The sequence below is a fragment of the Nansenia antarctica genome (assembly GCF_963989245.1).
Source record: "Nansenia antarctica genome assembly, chromosome: 2".
NCBI classification, from domain to species: Eukaryota; Metazoa; Chordata; class Actinopteri; order Argentiniformes; family Microstomatidae; genus Nansenia; species Nansenia antarctica.
This window is the reverse complement of record NC_137675.1, coordinates 6,511,795-6,531,794: the sequence shown is the minus strand read 5'-3', so window position 1 is coordinate 6,531,794 and position 20,000 is coordinate 6,511,795. Positions and strand designations below refer to the sequence as shown.

General features: G+C 49.9%; 2 protein-coding genes across 2 annotated transcripts in view; one reads left to right on the top strand and one right to left on the bottom strand.

The window, feature by feature from the left end:
* rgs11 (regulator of G protein signaling 11) overlaps positions 1–12,920 on the bottom strand; it is a gene marked incomplete at both ends in the record, with an annotated part of 19,168 nt that extends 6,248 nt beyond the window's left edge. Inside the window, 6 exons of the mRNA XM_080522620.1 lie at positions 8,657–8,715; positions 8,896–8,947; positions 9,435–9,541; positions 11,865–11,915; positions 12,522–12,618; positions 12,858–12,920. Of these exons, the coding sequence (XP_080378746.1) occupies positions 8,657–8,715; positions 8,896–8,947; positions 9,435–9,541; positions 11,865–11,915; positions 12,522–12,618; positions 12,858–12,920 (429 nt within the window). The remainder of the gene's footprint in view (positions 1–8,656; positions 8,716–8,895; positions 8,948–9,434; positions 9,542–11,864; positions 11,916–12,521; positions 12,619–12,857) is intronic.
* Positions 12,921–14,822: 1,902 nt separating this feature from the next.
* Positions 14,823–20,000, top strand: part of LOC308149722 (transmembrane protease serine 6-like) — a 14,652-nt gene continuing 9,474 nt past the window's right edge. Inside the window, exons 1-5 of the mRNA XM_080522619.1 lie at positions 14,823–15,023; positions 15,156–15,377; positions 15,644–15,809; positions 16,057–16,352; positions 16,465–16,474. Of these exons, the coding sequence (XP_080378745.1) occupies positions 14,832–15,023; positions 15,156–15,377; positions 15,644–15,809; positions 16,057–16,352; positions 16,465–16,474 (886 nt within the window). The 5' untranslated portion in view covers positions 14,823–14,831. The remainder of the gene's footprint in view (positions 15,024–15,155; positions 15,378–15,643; positions 15,810–16,056; positions 16,353–16,464; positions 16,475–20,000) is intronic.

Sequence of the window (20,000 nt, the reverse complement as noted above, 5' to 3'; positions counted from 1 at the left end):
AACAACAACAACAACAACAACAACAACAACAATAATAATAGTAATAATAACAACAACAATAATAATAATAATAATAATAACAACAATAATAATAATAGTAATAATAATAACAACAACAACAACAATAATAATTATAATCATAATTGTTATGAAGGCCCACAATTTAGAACCAGTTAGTTTCCCCAAATCAGCCCTATTTTGCCCCTGTTATTTCCTTAATTATTTTCCATACTATTCATGTACGTTTTTATGAAGGTGTATGTATTGTTATTGTAATTGTATAAGTTCTGTCTTAGATTTGTTCAGTATTGTGCAAGCGCCAGATTAGTGGGCGTGGTTTTGATTGGCGTACGTGACTTGATGTATGTCCGGTTGGTATATATAGCTACGGAAGTGGTCTGTGCGTTGGAGTGAAGATGAGTGAGAGGTTGCTCCTGTCGGTCGCAGAGTCGACCAAGCATAGCTGAATTCGGCCTCGTCGGGGTGGACTCATTACTGTGTACTGTGTGATGCTGTCTAGGAGACCTGCCTTTAACATCGACTGTTAATAGTAAATCACTAGCTACCCGCATCACCGCGGGAGTTCGGAGTTTAGTGAGTTAACAGCGCTAGCCCAGTTTAGCTGTGTCACCGTTAGCCAGCCTTGCTAGCCGCCGGCTGCTAACGTTGGCGCATAGCGAGACCAAAGCCAAACAAAGCCGTCGCCTCCGAGGTGGATTGCGACCGACCGCTAACACCACCGGAGCTGACCGTGGACCACCGGACCTGAACCATTCCTACCTCGTCGTTTTACTACGAAGACCCCCCTTTCCCTTCAAATTGCAACGTCACTCCCCCCCCTTATCTGCTGCCTTCCTCGAATCACATACGAGCTCCAACCAGGCCTCAACGCGCTCATTTTCAGTCCGGGACTCTAAGCCTTTTCAGGCCAGGTACTGTGTGTGAGTGAGTGAGTGAGTGTGTGTGTGGCCGGCGGGGAGGGAGTATATTGGGATGTATATATAATTTGTATAAATAAATGTGTTTGTTTATATTTGATACATTGCTGTGTGTTTAGTTGTCGGTATTGTTTAGTTTAACAGCAAATCTAGTATTGGGTTTAAGTATTGTCTTATAGTGTGATTAACTGAGTTATAGCTTGTATTATAATATATGATATATATATAACTGTGATATGCTAGTCTAAAGGGTTGCTGGCGCCCCCTGCCTCTATCCTCCTACACTGCCGATTTAGCTCAGAGTTAGTTAGATAACCAGCCCTTCCTAAAATTCTACAGTCCTTTAGCTACTCCCTGGTTACAATTGGTCCTTCGAGCCGGATAGGTTGTGTAGTGATAGCATGGCTGAGCGCAGCCAACCAGACAAGACAGTTACCCCCCCTTCTCCGCCCCCTGAGCCAGAGCCACGACCACAGAGAGTCCCGCGGTTGCCTCAGAGGTTACAAGAGTATGAGCTTGAGCTCGAAAGCTCACTGAGTGGTAGTGAGGAGCGCACTCCACGGGATACAGTGGTCGGAGAGGCCGAGGTGTCCGCCGGCGCGCGGGTGGCTAGCACCGAGACAGCCATCAAAGAGCACCAGCCTGAGGATGAGATGGCAGAACAGCAGGGTTTTGCCATAGAAACGGAAGAGCAGGAAGGAGAGGCCCGGTCCGACAGCGCCTGCGGGCGGAAGAGGGAGGGCCTCAGCCTTAACGATCTGCCTCCCAGTACGGCGCGCTCGAGACCTAGCTCCTGCCGTTCAGTGGCTTCCTCCCGGTCCAGGGTTTCCGTGGGCAGTTCTGCCTCTGGGGCGGATAGCATGCACTCCAGAGGGAGTAGTGCCGCGCTGTCAGAATGTATGCGCCAACAGGCCGAGATGGCGTTAGAGCGGGAACGCCTCCAGTTCGAGCGTGAACGCCTCCAGATGGAAGGAGCGGAACGTGCGGCGGAGAGACAGCGCCAGGAGGCGTTAGAGAGGGAACGCATCCAGTTCGAGCGCGAGCGCCTCCAGATGGAGGGGGCGGAACGCGCGGCGGAGAGGCAGCGCCAGGAGGCGCTAGAACGTGAACGCCTCCAGATGGAGCGCGACCGCCTCCAGATGGAGAGAGAGCAACTGCACGCGGAGAAGATGGAGGAAGTGATGCAGATCATGCGCGACGTGTGCATCAGCAGAGCTCCGTCGGCCCGTAGCTCCAGAGCATCATCCGCACGGCCCTCTCGAGTGCCATCTCCTGAACCCCCCGCCGATGGCTCCATGACCCCCGCCATGACTGTCCAACTACAGGCCCAGCTGACCACCTTGAAGGAAGAGGACCAGGGACCCGACCGCTACGCGGCCCAGAGGGAGCCAGCGTCGCTGCCCGGGAGGGGAGCCATTCCCCAAGAGCGTAGCACACCCCTAGGTCCTCCAGTGAACCAAAAGGCATGCAGGCCGGACACCCAGACCGTCACTCCAGCCCCGATCATCCACTACAGGATGTTTCCCCAGGTGGAGGGACCCAAGTTCCCCTTCTTCAAGGACGAGGACAGGAGCCAGTATGTGGAACTACGCATCTGCCTAGACACGCTCTTGGACGACTCCTGCTCAGAGTCCTACAAATATGCGATTCTCCTTCAGCATGTGAGGAACCCCAGAGCCCACAACATGGTTCTGGCCCATGCCTCCGCACCGACACCTTACACCAGAGCGCTCGCCGACTTGGATGCCCGCTACGGTCGTCCCTGGAACCACGCCCTTGCTGAACTGCAAGCCCTCGAACAGCAGGCCCCCATCAAGGATGAACGGGCGCTGGATGACTTCGCGCTCCGCGTGCACACCTTGGTTGGAATGCTGAAGACGCAGGGCCCAGCTGGCGCCAGCGAGATCAACAGCACCTCCAACGTAGAGCGGCTGCTCCGCAAGATCCCACGCTTCCGGCAGGAGAGGTTCCGGCGACAGCAGCGCGTTCGTAACCCCGGGAAGTTGGGTCTGAGCATGGCTGCCTTCGCGGAGTTCCTACTGGAGGAAGTGCATGACACCAACGTAGACGCCATGGGTTACGCTGAGCCGAAGAAGGAGAGGGAGAAGGGAGACCGCTGGGACAGGCCGAGCTCGAACAGAGGACGCCCAGTAGGAGTGCTGCACACGGAGGAGGAGCCTCGGAGAGAGAGGAAAGCCCGACCTGAGGGAAAGGATTCCTCTCAACCCCCTCAAAAGGGACGGAGAGGTCCACCGCCATGTCCGTACTGCACCAGCGAGCACTGGTTCAATGAGTGCAGTGACTTCAACAACCTGAGTACCGAGGCCAAGCAGAGGTGGCTCGAGGAGAACAAGAGGTGCTGGAACTGTGGGCGCGACCATCTGGCTAAGAACTGCACCTTGAGGAGAAAGTGCAACCGCTGTGAGGAGGTCCACCTCAACATCCTACACGAGGTCTCCCTCGCCAGGTCCACGGAGGGCACCAGAAGCCCTAGGTCCGGTAGCGCACCGGAAGAGGAAACACCTGTCTACTACCTAGACCCAACCCAGAGCAGCGGCTCCAAGGTCCTACTGAAGGTGGTGAAGGTCCGACTTCACCACAACAACGCTGTGTACGACACGTACGCCGTTCTAGACGACGGGTCGGAACGGACCATCCTTCTCCAGGAGGCAGTGCGCCAGTTGGGGCTCCAAGGGACTGAGGAGAAGCTGACTCTGCGCACGATACGTCGCGACCTTAAAGAGGTCACCGGGGCGAGAATCAACTTCTCTATCTCCCCGGCGGGGCGGCCGTCGGACAGATATCGGCTTCAGAATGTCTTCACCGCAGACCAGCTAGCGCTCTCCCGCTACGACTACCCCCTGGAGAGATTACGCGCAAGATATTCCCACCTACGGCGAGTAGACCTACATCCGATAGAAGGAGCGGAGCCAACCCTTCTCATCGGCTCGGACAACGCTGCACTGATCGTGTCGCTCCGTCCTCCGCTGAGAGGACCACGAGGCTGCCCGATGGCTGTTAAGACTGCGCTTGGGTGGGCCCTCCAAGGCGCTACCGAGTGGAGAGATAGAGACGGGAGAGCTACGTCATCCCTCCATGTCCGAACCGAAGAAGTGCAGACCATCAACTGCCTTCACACCAGTGTGGACTCCATGAATGCGGCGCTACTAGACAACGTCCAGAAGCTGTGGACGCTAGACGTTGCGCCCTACAAGAATGAGAAGCTCTACGTACGGTCAAAGGAGGACGTCTACGCCATAGACCTCCTTAAAGCAAAGACAGTGCGTATCGAAGTCCAGGGCGTGAAGAGATACGTCACACCACTACTCCGAAGAGAACCCATGCCAGAGTTTCGAGTATCCCCTCGAACCGTCCTACAGTGTCTGACCAGCACTGAGAAGCGTATGAGGAAGGACGAGGTCCTTGCTGCTTCTTACAGAACGGAGATGAAGAAACTGACGGAGTCCGGTCTGGTGAAGAAGCTTGAGCCAGCCGAGGCGAACCAGAGTGCCGAGTCTTGGTACCTCCCGCACCACAATGTTCACCACAACGGGAAGAACCGAGTGGTCTTCAACTGTAGCTACCAGGTGGGGAAGCTCAACCTCAACCACTATCTTCTCCCTGGTCCAACCTTGACCCCAGCCCTCTTGGGAGTTCTGGTGCGATTCCGTCAGCAGCCGATCGCAGTCAGTGGTGACATTAAGCGAATGTTTCACCAGGTCAGGATGTTGGAGGAAGACAAGCCACTCATGAGGTTTCTCTGGAGAGAGGACCCGAGCGACCCCGACCCCTCTATCTACCAGTGGGAGGTGCTACCCTTCGGGACAACCTGCAGCCCCTGTTGCGCCACCTATGCGCTACAGACTCACGCCGCGCAGGAGACGGCACCTCCTGGAGTGTTTGACGCCGTCCATAAGAGCTTTTACGTGGACAACTGCCTCCACAGTTCGAAGACAGCCACGGAAGCCCGCCAGCTAGTCCAGGACCTGCGTGCTCATCTCCAGGAGGGTGGATTTGAGATCTGCCAGTGGGCCAGCAACGACCCGCAAGTCATCAGAGACCTCCCGGAGGAGGCCACCTCGACCAGCAGCGAGGCTTGGGTCTCTCACTCACCAGATGATGCTCAGGAGATGACGCTCGGACTTATCTGGCAGTTCCAGACCGACACTCTACGCTATCGCAATAAGCCTGCCAAGCCCCAACGCGTCACGATGAGAACGATATACAGCACTCTAGCGAGCCAATACGACCCACTGGGATATATCGCTCCCTTCACGACGATGGCCAAGGTGCTTGTCCGGGAGCTGTGGGCCCAAGAACGAGGATGGGACGATCCTCTGCCTCGTCACCTAGAAGAGAAGTGGAAGGCCTGGGAGCAGGAACTTCCCACTCTCCAGCACATCAAGCTGCAGCAGAGCTACTTCCCTCCCTCCACGGACCTAGAGAGGAGTGTCATCACGCTACATGTATTCTGCGACGCCTCGGAGATGGCGTACGGGTCCGTGGCATACGTCAGAGCGGCAGAGCTTGGAGGTGAAGTCCACGTCTCGTTTGTCCTGGCACGTTCCCGAGTGGCGCCGAAAAAGCAACAGTCCATCCCAAGACTGGAGCTGTGTGCTGCCCTGAACGGCGCGCAACTGGGAAGGTTCCTGCTCGACGAGCTCCAGCTACCTCTGATGAGCGTCACCATGTGGTCAGACTCAACTACCGTCCTCCAGTGGTTGAAGTCCAGCTCATGTCGGTATAAGGTGTTCGTGGGCACCCGAGTCGCAGAGATTCTGGAGTTGACTGAGGTGAACTGCTGGCGTTATGTAGACACCAAGAGGAACCCTGCTGACGTCATCACGAGAGGGGCAACTCTCCAGGATCTGGCTGAGCCCCACCTGTATCACACGGGACCAGACTTCCTACAGGAGCGGGAGTCAGAGTGGCCAGCCACGCCGGCGTTAGCAGAAGACAGAGAGGACAAAGAGCTGCGTAAGACGTTGTTCTGCGGAGCCACCCAGGTCGTAGACCCTGAGACTACTCCGGGAGAGGAGTGTGAGACGCTCGAAGAGCTGCAGAAGAGGATGTTCTGCTCCAAGGCCGGTCTACCCCTAGATACTACGCTCAGCGCCGAAGATTACACCGCGGCGGAGCTCCTGGTGCTGCAGAGTGCCCAACAGGATGCCTTCTCCCGAGAGCTGGAGTGTCTCGAGAAAGGGAAGCCGATCCCCTCGGACAGTAGACTCCGCGGCTTAGCTCCAGAGCTCGACGGTGTTCTCATTCGCGTGGGTGGCAGACTGCGCCGCGCTCAAGATCTAGACCTAGACACGAAGCATCCCATCGTGCTTCCCACTAAGCATCAGGTCACCAGATTGGTCATCAAGCACCATGATGACAAAGTGCAGCACGCGGGTGGAGAGCGTGTCTTCGCGGAGGTACGACGGAGATTCTGGATACTCCATGGACGGGAGGCGGTACGGAGATATCAAAGGTCCTGCTCGGACTGCCAGAGGTGGCGAGCCACGCCGCCGCAGCCCATGATGTCCGATCTGCCCGAGGACCGGCTGCGACTGAGACAGGCTCCGTTCCACTCTACTGGGGTCGACTGTTTCGGGCCACTCCTAGTCCGAAACCGGCGAGCCTCCGAAAAGCGGTGGGGCATCATCTACACGTGCCTGACGACGAGAGCAATGCACCTTGAAGTTCTGCACCAGCTCACAAGCGACAGCTTCCTCATGTCCTTCAAGAGGTTCACCTCCAGGCGAGGGACCCCTAAGACCCTCCGGTCGGACAGAGGCACCAACTTCGTCGGTGGTGAGGCCGAGCTGAGGGCGAGCTACGCTGCGATGACTGAGGAGGCCCGTGACAGACTCGCCTCCCAGCAAGTGAAGTTTGAGTTCAACCCCCCAAATGCTCCACACTTCGGGGGAGCCTGGGAGCGGGAGATTCGCTCAGTAAAGAACGTCCTACGTACCATTCTCGGACAGAAGGTGCCTACCGATGAGGTGCTCGAGACTGTACTAGCAGAGATTGAGGGCATCTTGAACTCCCGGCCCCTAGGCTATACCTCCAGTGATGTAGCAGATCTGGATCCCATTACGCCCAACTTCTTGCTGATGGGGCGGCGAGACTCTGCACTGCCTCAGGTAGTCTACGACCCTGCAGAGCTCACCGGAAGAAGATGGTGGAGGCACAGCCAGGTGCTCGCGGACCAGTTTTGGAGGCAGTTCATACTGCACTACCTGCCGACCCTGCAAGTCAGGCAGAAGTGGACGAGGGAGAGAGACAACTTGTCCGAAGGTGCCGTGGTACTGGTGATCGACCAGTCCCTTCCACGCGCCGCCTGGCCGACAGGCAGAGTGACCAAGGTCCTGCCGGGTCCGGATGGAAGGGTGCGGACGGCCATCGTGGACGTTGGTGGTCGCACTTACACCCGACCTGTGGCACGCCTGATTGAGCTCCCTCAAATTACAAAGGACACTATCACCTCATACCTCACGCTGCTAGAGCAGCCTAGCCAGTGTGCCTTCCATAGTTAAATGAAACCGAGGGTTTCATGGGGCGGCTGTTATGAAGGCCCACAATTTAGAACCAGTTAGTTTCCCCAAATCAGCCCTATTTTGCCCCTGTTATTTCCTTAATTATTTTCCATACTATTCATGTACGTTTTTATGAAGGTGTATGTATTGTTATTGTAATTGTATAAGTTCTGTCTTAGATTTGTTCAGTATTGTGCAAGCGCCAGATTAGTGGGCGTGGTTTTGATTGGCGTACGTGACTTGATGTATGTCCGGTTGGTATATATAGCTACGGAAGTGGTCTGTGCGTTGGAGTGAAGATGAGTGAGAGGTTGCTCCTGTCGGTCGCAGAGTCGACCAAGCATAGCTGAATTCGGCCTCGTCGGGGTGGACTCATTACTGTGTACTGTGTGATGCTGTCTAGGAGACCTGCCTTTAACATCGACTGTTAATAGTAAATCACTAGCTACCCGCATCACCGCGGGAGTTCGGAGTTTAGTGAGTTAACAGCGCTAGCCCAGTTTAGCTGTGTCACCGTTAGCCAGCCTTGCTAGCCGCCGGCTGCTAACGTTGGCGCATAGCGAGACCAAAGCCAAACAAAGCCGTCGCCTCCGAGGTGGATTGCGACCGACCGCTAACACCACCGGAGCTGACCGTGGACCACCGGACCTGAACCATTCCTACCTCGTCGTTTTACTACGAAGACCCCCCTTTCCCTTCAAATTGCAACGTCACTCCCCCCCCTTATCTGCTGCCTTCCTCGAATCACATACGAGCTCCAACCAGGCCTCAACGCGCTCATTTTCAGTCCGGGACTCTAAGCCTTTTCAGGCCAGGTACTGTGTGTGAGTGAGTGAGTGAGTGTGTGTGTGGCCGGCGGGGAGGGAGTATATTGGGATGTATATATAATTTGTATAAATAAATGTGTTTGTTTATATTTGATACATTGCTGTGTGTTTAGTTGTCGGTATTGTTTAGTTTAACAGCAAATCTAGTATTGGGTTTAAGTATTGTCTTATAGTGTGATTAACTGAGTTATAGCTTGTATTATAATATATGATATATATATAACTGTGATATGCTAGTCTAAAGGGTTGCTGGCGCCCCCTGCCTCTATCCTCCTACACTGCCGATTTAGCTCAGAGTTAGTTAGATAACCAGCCCTTCCTAAAATTCTACAGTCCTTTAGCTACTCCCTGGTTACAATAATAATACCTTCTCATACTCCATCAGCTCTCCCTGTTTCCTTATGTTCTTCTTGGCCAGATAGATGGCTGCAGACAAACACCGGTGGAAAGATTGAACGGAGGAACACGTCGGACGGAGAGATGAATGGAGGAGAGAGATGAGAGGGTTGATAAAGAGCAATGTCAGGAACATCCCCCTGACCCCTGAACCCTGACCTCTGACGCCTAACCACCTCCTCTTCCTGGTGTGTTGTGATCCAGACTCACCATAGTCCAGCTCTGAGGCAGGCCAACGACTGCTGGTCCAGAAATATGGAGTCTGAGAGAGAGAGAGAGAGAGAGAGAGAGAGAGAGAGAGAGAGAGAGAGAGAGAGAGAGAGAGAGAGAGAGAGAGAGAGAGAGAGAGAGAGAGAGAGAGAGAGAGAGAGAGAGAGAGAGAGAGAGAGAGAGAGAGAGAGAGAGAGAGAGAGAGAGAGAGAGAGAGAGAGAGAGAGAGAGAGAGAGAGAGAGAGAGAGAGAGAGAGAGAGAGAGGAGAGAGAGAGAGAGAGAGAGAGAGACGGGAAAGAGAGAAAGAGATAGAGCGAGAGGGAGAGAAAGTGAGAAGGAGAACAAAACGTTTTTTTGTTTTGTTGTTTTTTTCTGACCTGGGAGGGGCGGATTAGAGGGACAGATGTGAGGGGGTGTGATGAGAGAGAGACGGTGGGGTGGAGATGGAGGGATGGAGGGATGGAGGGCAACGTGGACAGGCTGGACAAAGACAGGGGGGAGCGATGAAGGGATGAAGTAGAGGTGGAGAGACTCTCACCTGGAAGCGGTAGGGCGACTCGTCCGTCCGTAGCAGCAGGGAGCGAGGCTCCTTCAGGGGGTAGATGTACCCGTACTTCACCAGCAGACTGCCCAGGTGCACCGCCTCTGGAACAACCAACACACTTTGTTGTAGTCCACACCTAAATACAACATTGTAGTCTCCACCTAAATACAACATTGTAGTCTCCACCTAAATACAACCTAGTCTCCACCTAAATACAACATTGTAGTCTACCTAAATACAACATTGTAGTCTACCTAAATACAACATTGTAGTCTCCACCTAAATACAACACTGTAGTCTACACCTAAATACAACATTGTAGTCATACCTAAATACAACACTGTAGTCTACCTAAATACAACATTGTAGTCTACCTAAATACAACATTGTAGTCTACCTAAATACAACACTGTAGTCTACCTAAATACAACACTGTAGTCTACCTAAATACAACATTGTAGTCTACCTAAATACAACACTGTAGTCTACCTAAATACAACATTGTAGTCTACCTAAATACAACACTGTAGTCTACCTAAATACAACACTGTAGTCTACCTAAATACAACATTGTAGTCTACCTAAATACAACACTGTAGTCTACCTAAATACAACATTGTAGTCTACCTAAATACAACACTGTAGTCCACCTAAATACAACACTGTAGTCTACCTAAATACAACATTGTAGTCTACCTAAATACAACATTGTAGTCTACCTAAATACAACATTGTAGTCTCCACCTAAATACAACATTGTAGTCTCCACCTAAATACAACACTGTAGTCTCCACCTAAATACAACACTGTAGTCTCTACCTAAATACAACATTGTAGTCTACCTAAATACAACATTGTAGTCTACCTAAATACAACATTGTAGTCTACCTAAATACAACATTGTAGTCTACCTAAATACAACACTGTAGTCTACCTAAATACAACATTGTAGTCTCCACCTAAATACAACACTGTAGTCTACCTAAATACAACACTGTAGTCTACCTAAATACAACACTGTAGTCTACCTAAATACAACACTGTAGTCTACCTAAATACAACACTGTAGTCTCCACCTAAATACAACACTGTAGTCTCCACTTAAATACAACATTGTAGTCTACCTAAATACAATAGTCCCCACAAAACTCGACATAGTCCCCACCTAAATACAACATAATCCCTGCCTCCACCCCACCAACCACGAAGTCTCTCTCAGTCCCTAGACTCCTTCACTTGTCTCCTTCACTAGTCTCCTTCCCTTGTCTCCTTCCCTAGCCTTGATAAGGAGTGTGTCTCACAGCACCGTGGCTACGTTCGAACACTTCAAGTTCCTTCCTCCCTTCCTTGAGGATATGATGAAAGTAGAAACCACGTTACATAACATCAAATCAAATGTGATTTATCATACTGTATATACATAGAATACAGCTGTAGATGATTTAGCATACTGTATATACATAGAATACAGCCGTATATAATAATAATAACAATAAGAAGAAGAAGAAGAAGAAGAAGAACTTGTATGTATAGCACTTTTCCTGCAAATGTTGCAGCTCAAAGTGCTTTAATCATTATATAATCATCATTTAATTATTTAGTCATTTAAAGGCAATATTAAAAAGATGGGTTTTTAGTCTTGACTTGAAAATATTTGCTGAGGTTGCATCCCTAATGTAAACTGGCAGTGCATTCCACAATTTGGGTGCATTAAATGAGAATGCAGCCTCACCAAATCTCCTCTTATGTACATGTAAAAGAAAATCCAGCAATGATTTATATGAGATGAATTATCATACTGTATATACATAGAATACAGCCATAGGATGATGCGATGAAATGCTTAGAGCAACAACAACTCCTCAACAATGCAACAAACAACAATCACACAATCATCAATGCAGTACAATATGATAATAATAATGAGGGAAAAAAACTACTACTAATAAAAAACATTTTAAAACAATAAAACAATGCCATAAGGTGGCAAAGTGTATAGCAGCAATTCTGTGCAGCAGCAACAGTAGCAGCGTACGATCGAGACCTGAAGGAAGGTTCTGGAAGAATAGATCAGTAAGAATAGATCAGTCACTCCCTGAGGGGAGATTTGATGTTTTTTAATGGAGAGTACCTTTCCTAGGTGGGAGGCCCCAAGGCACGCTAATCGCACATAGATCCAAAGGCCAGCGAATAACACCCAGATCCTCAGAGACACCTCCTGTCTCTGTTGATCAGAAACACACCTGCCACCCCGACCAATCAACTAACAGCCCTAGCAACGCCCAGGCAACCCCCTAGCCACGCCCTAGCAGCAGCCAGAAAAGTGAGACACAAACGTGCACACACACACACACACACGTGCACAAAGACACCCACGTGAGGACACCGGCACACACACACACACACCATCCAGAAATGTCTCACCTTCATCACAGATGTTATATTTCTGCATAAGGAACTCAATGATGTCATGACCTGCAGAGAGAGAGAGAGAGAGAGAGAGAGAGAGAGAGAGAGGTAGAGAGAGAGAGGTAGAGAGAGAGATGAGTAAATCAATAAGTGCTTAGGGGGTATCAGGTATCATCTAAAAAGACATCAGAGCCATCATCCTATCCACTCCCCCCCGCCCCCCCTCCCTCCCCCTTTTCTGAGATAAACTTGGGTGGAAGGAAGGAGAGAAACATGTCTTCTCTTCCTCTGGAGGTAAGCTGCCAGGATGGAACAGCCACCTCTGCATTATTCACTACCAGTAGGGTTCTCTCTCTCTCTCTCTCTCTCTCTCTCTCTCTCTCTCTCTCTCTCTCTCTCTCTCTCTCTCTCTCTCTCTCTCTCTCTCTCTCTCTCTCTCTCTCTCTCTCTCACACACACACCACACACACACCCACACACCCACACTCTCAAACACACTCTCACACACTCTCACACACACACGCACACACACACACATGCACACACCCACGCACACACCCCCACACACACACACACACACCCCCACACTCTCAAACACACTCTCACACACTCTCACACACACACACACACACACACGCACACACACGCACACGCACGCACACACACACACACCTGTCATTGCGTGCGGTATGACAGTGATGAGAAGTCTCTGGTTGCGCATCTTCATGCCCATGTCTGGATCCTGCATCGCTACAATCACTCTCTCCATCTGTGGTGAGAAGTGAGAACACACACACACACACACACACACACACACGCACGCACGCACGCACGCACGCACACACACACACACACACACACACGCGCACACACACACACACACACACACAGCTGTGTCAGTGCGAAAGTAGAATAGACACACAAAAAAGTCAGGAGAGGAAGGAGAAAAGTCAGGAGAGGAAGGAGAAAAGTGAACATGGGAATAAAATCTTTCTCTCCTATTTGTACCTTTCTCAGGCAGGCCATCTGCTCCAGCTGAGCCCCCCCTTTGGCCATAGTGTTGATGGTCATGGTGCTCTCGGTTCCTCTCCTCCACACACACACTCCGGCAGCGGGACAGGCAAGCAGCGGTTCCTCTCCTCCACACACACACACACTCCGGCAGCGGGACAGGCAAGTGCGCAAATGAGCCGAGGACGCGCGAGCAGCCCCGCTTTTATCGTCCCACCCCCCCGGTGTTGCCGCTGCCGCGCGCGCCCCGCCGTGGATTAAAAAAGGATTAATACTTGTGTGGATATATGTATATTTATATATTTACTTCATCACTCCTAGACCTATGTCAGACCTCGTCCCGCCCCTTGTTGCCAGATTGATGGTATTGAACAAAGTCGAATAATAAGTGTAGTTAGTAGCAGTGGTGTAGTCTAGTTTTTTCTAGTGGGTATTCTGTGATTTTCCCCTCCCAGCCTCATATCGTTCATTTCGGATTGCCATAAAAATTAATTTGCGCTCTCTGTCTAACGTTATCTAACATTACATGTTATAAGGCTGTGATCTGTGCATGACAGTGCTGCATTTTGACATATTTCATGTCGCATCTCCCCCGTTGATGGCACTATAGTCAGTCCCAATGGTCCAAAATTCAAGTGCTTCGTACACAGACGGGGTGAATTTTATGAATGAAAGTGTGAAAGTTCTGTCACAAAACTATGTTACGTATCCTCACACATTTTTAAATGGGTATATGGAAATCCTTGGCCTTTCCTAGTGGGTATACTGCGTAGTCTTGCGTATCACGTAGACTACACCACTGGTTAGTAGTGAGACACATCATATCGGCAGCGCCTCTGCCAGGCACAGGACAGAGAGTTGGGAGGCACTGGCGATCTTTTCACAACCGCGAAACGTTGTTGGTCCCACAGCGGCTTCCGTACTCTGGGAAAGCTTCCTAGTACGTAGTAAGTAGTTGTGTTGTTCGACACGTCTCTTTTCTATATATGTGACCCATTCTGCTGGTCTGTTGTTCTGTTTGTGTGATTCAGAGGTAAGATACCAAGATAGATAACACTCTAGCTAATGCATTACCTCGTATGTGACTTATTTAGCTACACACACACACACACACACACACACACACACACACACACACACACACACACACACACTCCGTTATAGTCACGCAAGCTAACAAGCTAAGCTAGCAGCATCCACAAGACAAGACACGACTCTGGTCAAGGGAGGTGGAGAGCTAAGCCATTAAGCCAGGGGGGTATTCCATCAACGTCGCTAAAGGAAAGTCTAGGCTTATTTTGATAAGTCTCACGAGACTTATTATAAAATACAGGCTTATTTTGACAAGCCTCGCGAGACTTAGAAAAAAATAAACCTGGATTTTCCTTTAGTGACCTTGATGGAATACCCCTCTGGAGAAGTTTTGTAGCAATTCAACTAATAATAATAATAATAATAATAATGATAACCTTTATTTGTATAGCACTTTTCCTGCAAATGTTGCAGCTCAACGTGCTTTAACATATCCACACAGCATACAAATAATAATAGAACAATAGTAATCAATAAAACACATAATAGCAATAATATAAACTACATAATAAAACAAGAATAAACCATACAATCCAAGGGGCATAGAACAAAGATAAACAGAATAACTAAATAATATAATAATTACTATACGATTTAAACAAGTAAGTATATATACAGATATACAATATATACATATATAGATTCATCAGCTTCATCAACATTAAAAGATACATTTAGAAAATAATACAGTCATTTAAAGGCAATATTAAAAAGTTGAGTTTTTAGTCTAACTATGAGAATATCAGTTCATAATGTTTGAGTGCTTATTGTACTTTTTTCTTCTGTCATTTAAGAATTCATCATCACCAGTCAGCAAGCAAGCCAGCTAAATCTGCCTTCTGGCGAACTTTTTCCGTGTTTTTCCACAGTTGAGCAGCGATGGGTGACATCCGTCAGTCGTTGCTGCGTCGTGATTCGCTGAGCGCCGCCAAGGAGGTGCTGTACCACCTGGACATCTACCTGAGTGGCCAGGTGCAGAACAGCCCCGCCCCCTCGGTCGACACGGCCACCCTGGAGCTGGTGGAGGAGTTCATACTGCACGCGCCCAAGGAGAGACACGGGCAGCCCAGGGTAACACACACACACACACACACACACACACACACACACACATCCAGATGCATGCCCTACTAAACATGTTGTGGGTTAAATACATACGTAAATAACACGTGTGTGTGTGTGTGTGTGTGTGTGTGTGTGTAGAGGATGAGTGCCCTACAGGAGCTGCAGCTGTTGGAGATCATGTGCAGCTGCTTCCAGGAGCAGAGTCGCGACGCCGTCCGCCAGCTCATCTTCTCCGCCCTCTTCAGTCTCCAAGGCAACCAGGCCGACGACAGCCGCATGGCGTTGCTGGGCAAGCTGGTCTCCATGGCGATCGCCGTCGGCAGGGTGCCCATCCTCGAGTGCGCTGCTACCTGGCTACAGGTGAATATTGGAAGTGTGTGTGTGTGTGTGTGTGAGTGTGTGTGTGTGTGTGTGTGTGTGTGAGAGTGTGTGTGAGAGTGTGTGTGAGAGAGAGAGAGAGAGAGTGTGTGTGTACTGTACTGTACGTGTCTGAGTGCACTGTGTGTGTGTATGTGTATGTGTATATGTGTATGTGTATGTGTATGTGTATGTGTGTGTGTGTGTGTGTGTGTGTGGGGCAGACCAGGCTCACCCTCTTTGTGTGTGTGTGTGTGTGTGTGTTGCAGCGGGCCCACCCTGTGTACTGCGTGCGTCTGGCCCGGGTCCTGGTGGACGACTACTGCTCCCTGGTGCCAGGCTCGGTGCCCACCCTACAGAACATCCACAGCGCCAGCCCCCGCTTCTGCTGCCAGCTCATCACCGCCGTCACCACCCTCTACGACCTGTCCTCAGGTAGGCCACCCCCTCTATGTCCCCTCTACGAACTATCCTCAGGTACACCACCCCCTCTATGTCCCCTCTATATCCCCTTTACCACCTCTCCTCAGGTACACCACCCCCTCTATGTCCCCTCTGATTAACAATGTTCCATCGGACCATCCCCAAAAGAAAAATAAATAAATCTATATAAATAAATTATCTATATTTTGAACTGTGTGTGTGTGTGTGTGTGTGTGTGCGTGCACGTGCGTGTGTGTAGAGGAGCTGACCCCGCCCATCGAGCTGTTGGAGATGGTGGTGTCGTGGCTGCGCGAAGACCCCCGCCTGGTCCTCGTCACCTTCCTGAACACGCCCCCGGCGGCGGCCAGCCAGCCCCCGGGCTCCCTGGACCTCACCCCCCTGGCGGGCCTGGTGCGCTGGTGCGTCAAGGCCCCGCTGGCCTACCGCAGGGACCACAAGCACCAGGCCGGCAGCACCAGCGTCGCCAACGGGACGGCTGAGTCGGAGCCGGAGGCCGGGCTTCTCTTTTCCGCGCTGCATCTGAGCGTCCTGCAGGTGTGTGTGTGTGTCCGTGTGTGTCCGTGTCCGTGTGTGTCCGTGTGTGTGTGTGTGTGTGTGGGTGGGTGTGGGTGTGGGTGTGGGTGTGGGTGTGGGTGTGGGTGTGCAGAGTATCCACGGTGTCTTGAAAAGTATTAAAAGTTGATAAATCAATTTTGGGAAAATCAAGACCCTTAATAAGTAGGGATGCACGATATGCATTTTTTCCAACCGATACCGATAACCGATGTTTACCCGCTTCTCGTGGCCGATAACCGATATGATAACCACAGTTGATAACCTGTAGTTCATGCACACCTGAAGGTAAGAAAGGCTATGTAGTGAGCAAAGATTGATGATTTAATATTCCATAGTGATCTCACCAAATCTAACTTACATCACTATTGTTAACACAACAAAGAGAACACTTCTGACTCTTCAAATGTTGAAATCATTTAAGCCTCTTTCACACATAGTTCCCTGTAACTTCAATGGAATCCCAAGCTGTGCCGTCCAGCCATTTTCGCCGTCCACTCATGAGTCAAATGCCGGTAGATTCGCGTCTTGCTCCCTTTAACACATTTAAAGCGGCGTTTCCCTGGTTGCGGCGTTTCCCTGGTTGCGAGATCTAAACTACTAGAACTGAAAGCGGCAGGTAACAGGCATGTAACATCCATATGCTGTATATATAAATAAATATATTTGACTACCAGCAAGACACCGGAGCACTCGTATCTATAACAAACGCGGAGATTGTATGAGCCCGCGTCAGTCAGCCTTTCCGTAGAAATACATCGCTCCGTTATATATCTAACGTTACATGTTTAAGGCTGATCTGTGCTTGATAGTGCTGCATTATGTTGATCTATTTATATCGATCTATTCTTGCCAATTCCTTATTACCAGTGGAAAGGGGAAGGCTAAAACACTTTGAATGGAATAGATAGGACTTTCCGTTCAATGGAGGAAGCATGATACTCGCGAGTTCATCTCGCTTTTCCCCCCGTTGATGTATTAAACAATCTAAGCAATCTAATCAGAGCAGTTATTATGTAATATTATTGATGGATGTGCCCGTTTTGATGGAGAGCAGTGAGCAGATGACTGGATGTGAGCATGTATTTGACTAATGACGATAGATTCGCGTCTTGCTCCGAAACCGGAGCTGTCGCTGCAGACAGGATTTTACAGCGTTCCTTCAAACTATCGTAATTCATGAACTATATGCCCAATCTAAAAAATTCAAACAGTTTCTGAAAGCAGAGAAGTTGCACTTTTTGAACAGTCAAACTTTTTTAGGCTTATTACGGTAGTTCACCGAACTTTTGCCGAACATGTATTGCAAATTGCAAACGCACTATCTGCCTCAGAAACTCTGAAGAATGTCCACACCGGGGAAGCCATGTTTCGCTCTCGTCTCTACACTGCGTGGCTGTACGCAGGCGCAGCATCATGAGCGCGACAACCGGAACCGGAAATATTTCCGGCTTCATATTATCGGCTCTATATCGGCTAAAATTTAATAAAATCGATAAATATTTAATAACATTAATTTCCCAATATCGGGCCGATAATATCGTGCATCCCTATTAATAAGTATTAAAAAGTCTTATCACGATTTTATGAGGTCTTGAATTTTGTAGGTATTTTTCTGAATTAGACTCTTGAGTTTATTAGGGTTAGAGTTTGAGTCCTAAAAACTTTTAGTGAATTTATTTGTTTTATTAAAAAAACAAAGATGAACCGGAAATTCTGTATGATAGTGGTCTAGTCTATTGCAAACTAAAACTGTTAAGTTAAAGGTGTCACTGATGTAAATGGTTGTGGTGGTGAGGTCTGGAAAAATATTAACAAGGTCTTTAAAAAGTCTTAGAAAGGTATTGAAATTAACCTCAACATTCCTGTATATACACTGGTGTGGGTGTGGGTGTGGATACTCACCTCACTAGGTGCTCGCAAGACGCAACACAGACACACACACGTTTACATTTACATTTTTGGCCTTTCAGCAGACGCCTTATTCCAAAGCGACTTATCGAATCGATACGTTTCACTAAGCAAGTGAATCGTCAGTTCACCGGTCGTAGCAGGAAGAGTAATCTAGCTCAGGCCAGGGGCCGTTGGCAGTCGTCGTGATGGAAGAAGAAAGATTTTAGTTTTTGTTTTTAATAGACACTGGAGACACAGTATAGGCGGAAGCAGGTGTCTCAGGAGACGCAGTGGTAGGGGTTAGTAGAGGAGGAGCAGTTAAGGTGTAACCTCAAGAGATGGGTCTTCAGTCTCCTACGGAAGATGGGGAGTGACTCTGCAGTTCTGAAAGCCGTGGGAAGCTCATTCCACCAGCTCATTCTACCAGTATAATAAAAAGACGTGATCGGGCAGCGTGACTGCCGTGTTGCCGTAGAGGAGGTGGGGCCAGTCGGCCAGCAGAGGTGGAGGAGCAGATTGAACCGGCTGAAGTTTGGGGGTGACCATTGCTTGCAGGTAGGCAGGGGCTGTCCCTTTTGCTGCCCTGTAGGCGAGAACCAGAGTCTTGAATATGATCTGAGCTGCTATCGGGAGCCAGTGAATTGTACAAAGGAGGGAGATCATATGAGAGAAATCGGGGAGGTTGAAAACCAAATGGGGCAGCAGCATTCTGGATGAGCTGCAGAGGTCTGATGGCGGAGGCGGGGAGCCCGGCCAGGAGTGTGTTGCAGTAGTCAAGGCGAGAGATGACCAGTTACTGGATCAAGAGTTGAGCTGCTTCTCTGGTGAGGAATGGACGTATCCTTCTGATGTTGTAGAGGAAGAATCTGCAGATTCTCCACACAGGATAGGCGGTTGTCCAGGATCGCTCCAAGGCTCTTGGCTGTCTGGGAGGTTCTCCACTGTGGAGTTCTCCTCCCAGGCTTTCCCAGGGAGGAAGAGTAGCTCAGTCTTGTTAAGGTTGCGCTTGAGGTGGTAGGCTGACATCCATGTATAGATGTCAACGAGACACGCAGAGACACGTGTTGCCACAAGGAATTTTTTTTCTTTCTTCTTCTATCAGAACGACTGCCCCTGGCCTGAACAAGATTACACTTCCTGCTACGACTGGTGAATTGATGATTCACTTGCTTAGTCGAATGTGTCGCTTTCGAATAAGGTGTCTGCTAAATGCCAAAAATGTACAAATTAGAACCCGTATGAAGAGATTACCGAGCCAAGAGACTTGGTATAGAGGGAGAACAGTAAGGCCCCTAAAACAGAGCCCTGGGGTACCCCAGTGGTGAGGGTTCGTGGAGAAGACAATGATCCTCTCCAAGTCACCTGGTAGGAGCGACCCGCCAGGTAGGAAGCAAACCAGGAGTGTGCGGTGCCAGAGATGCCCAGTTCTGAGAGGATGGAGAGAAGGATCTGGTGGTTGAGTGTGTTGAAGGCAGCAGACAGGTCCAGGAGAATGAAAACAGAGGAGAGGGAGGAGGCTTGAGCAGAGTGAAGCGCCTCCGTAACAGCAAGGACAGCAGTCTCCGCAGAGTGCCCAGCCTTGAAGCCGGATTGGTGGGGGTCCAGGAGATTGTTCAGACAGAGACAGTCAGTCAGTTGCTTAGAGGCAGCGTGTTCCGGGGTTTTAGAAGGAAAGGACAGAAGGGATACCGGTCTGTAGTTGTGGACAGAAGACGGGTCAAGGGTTGGTTTCTTGAG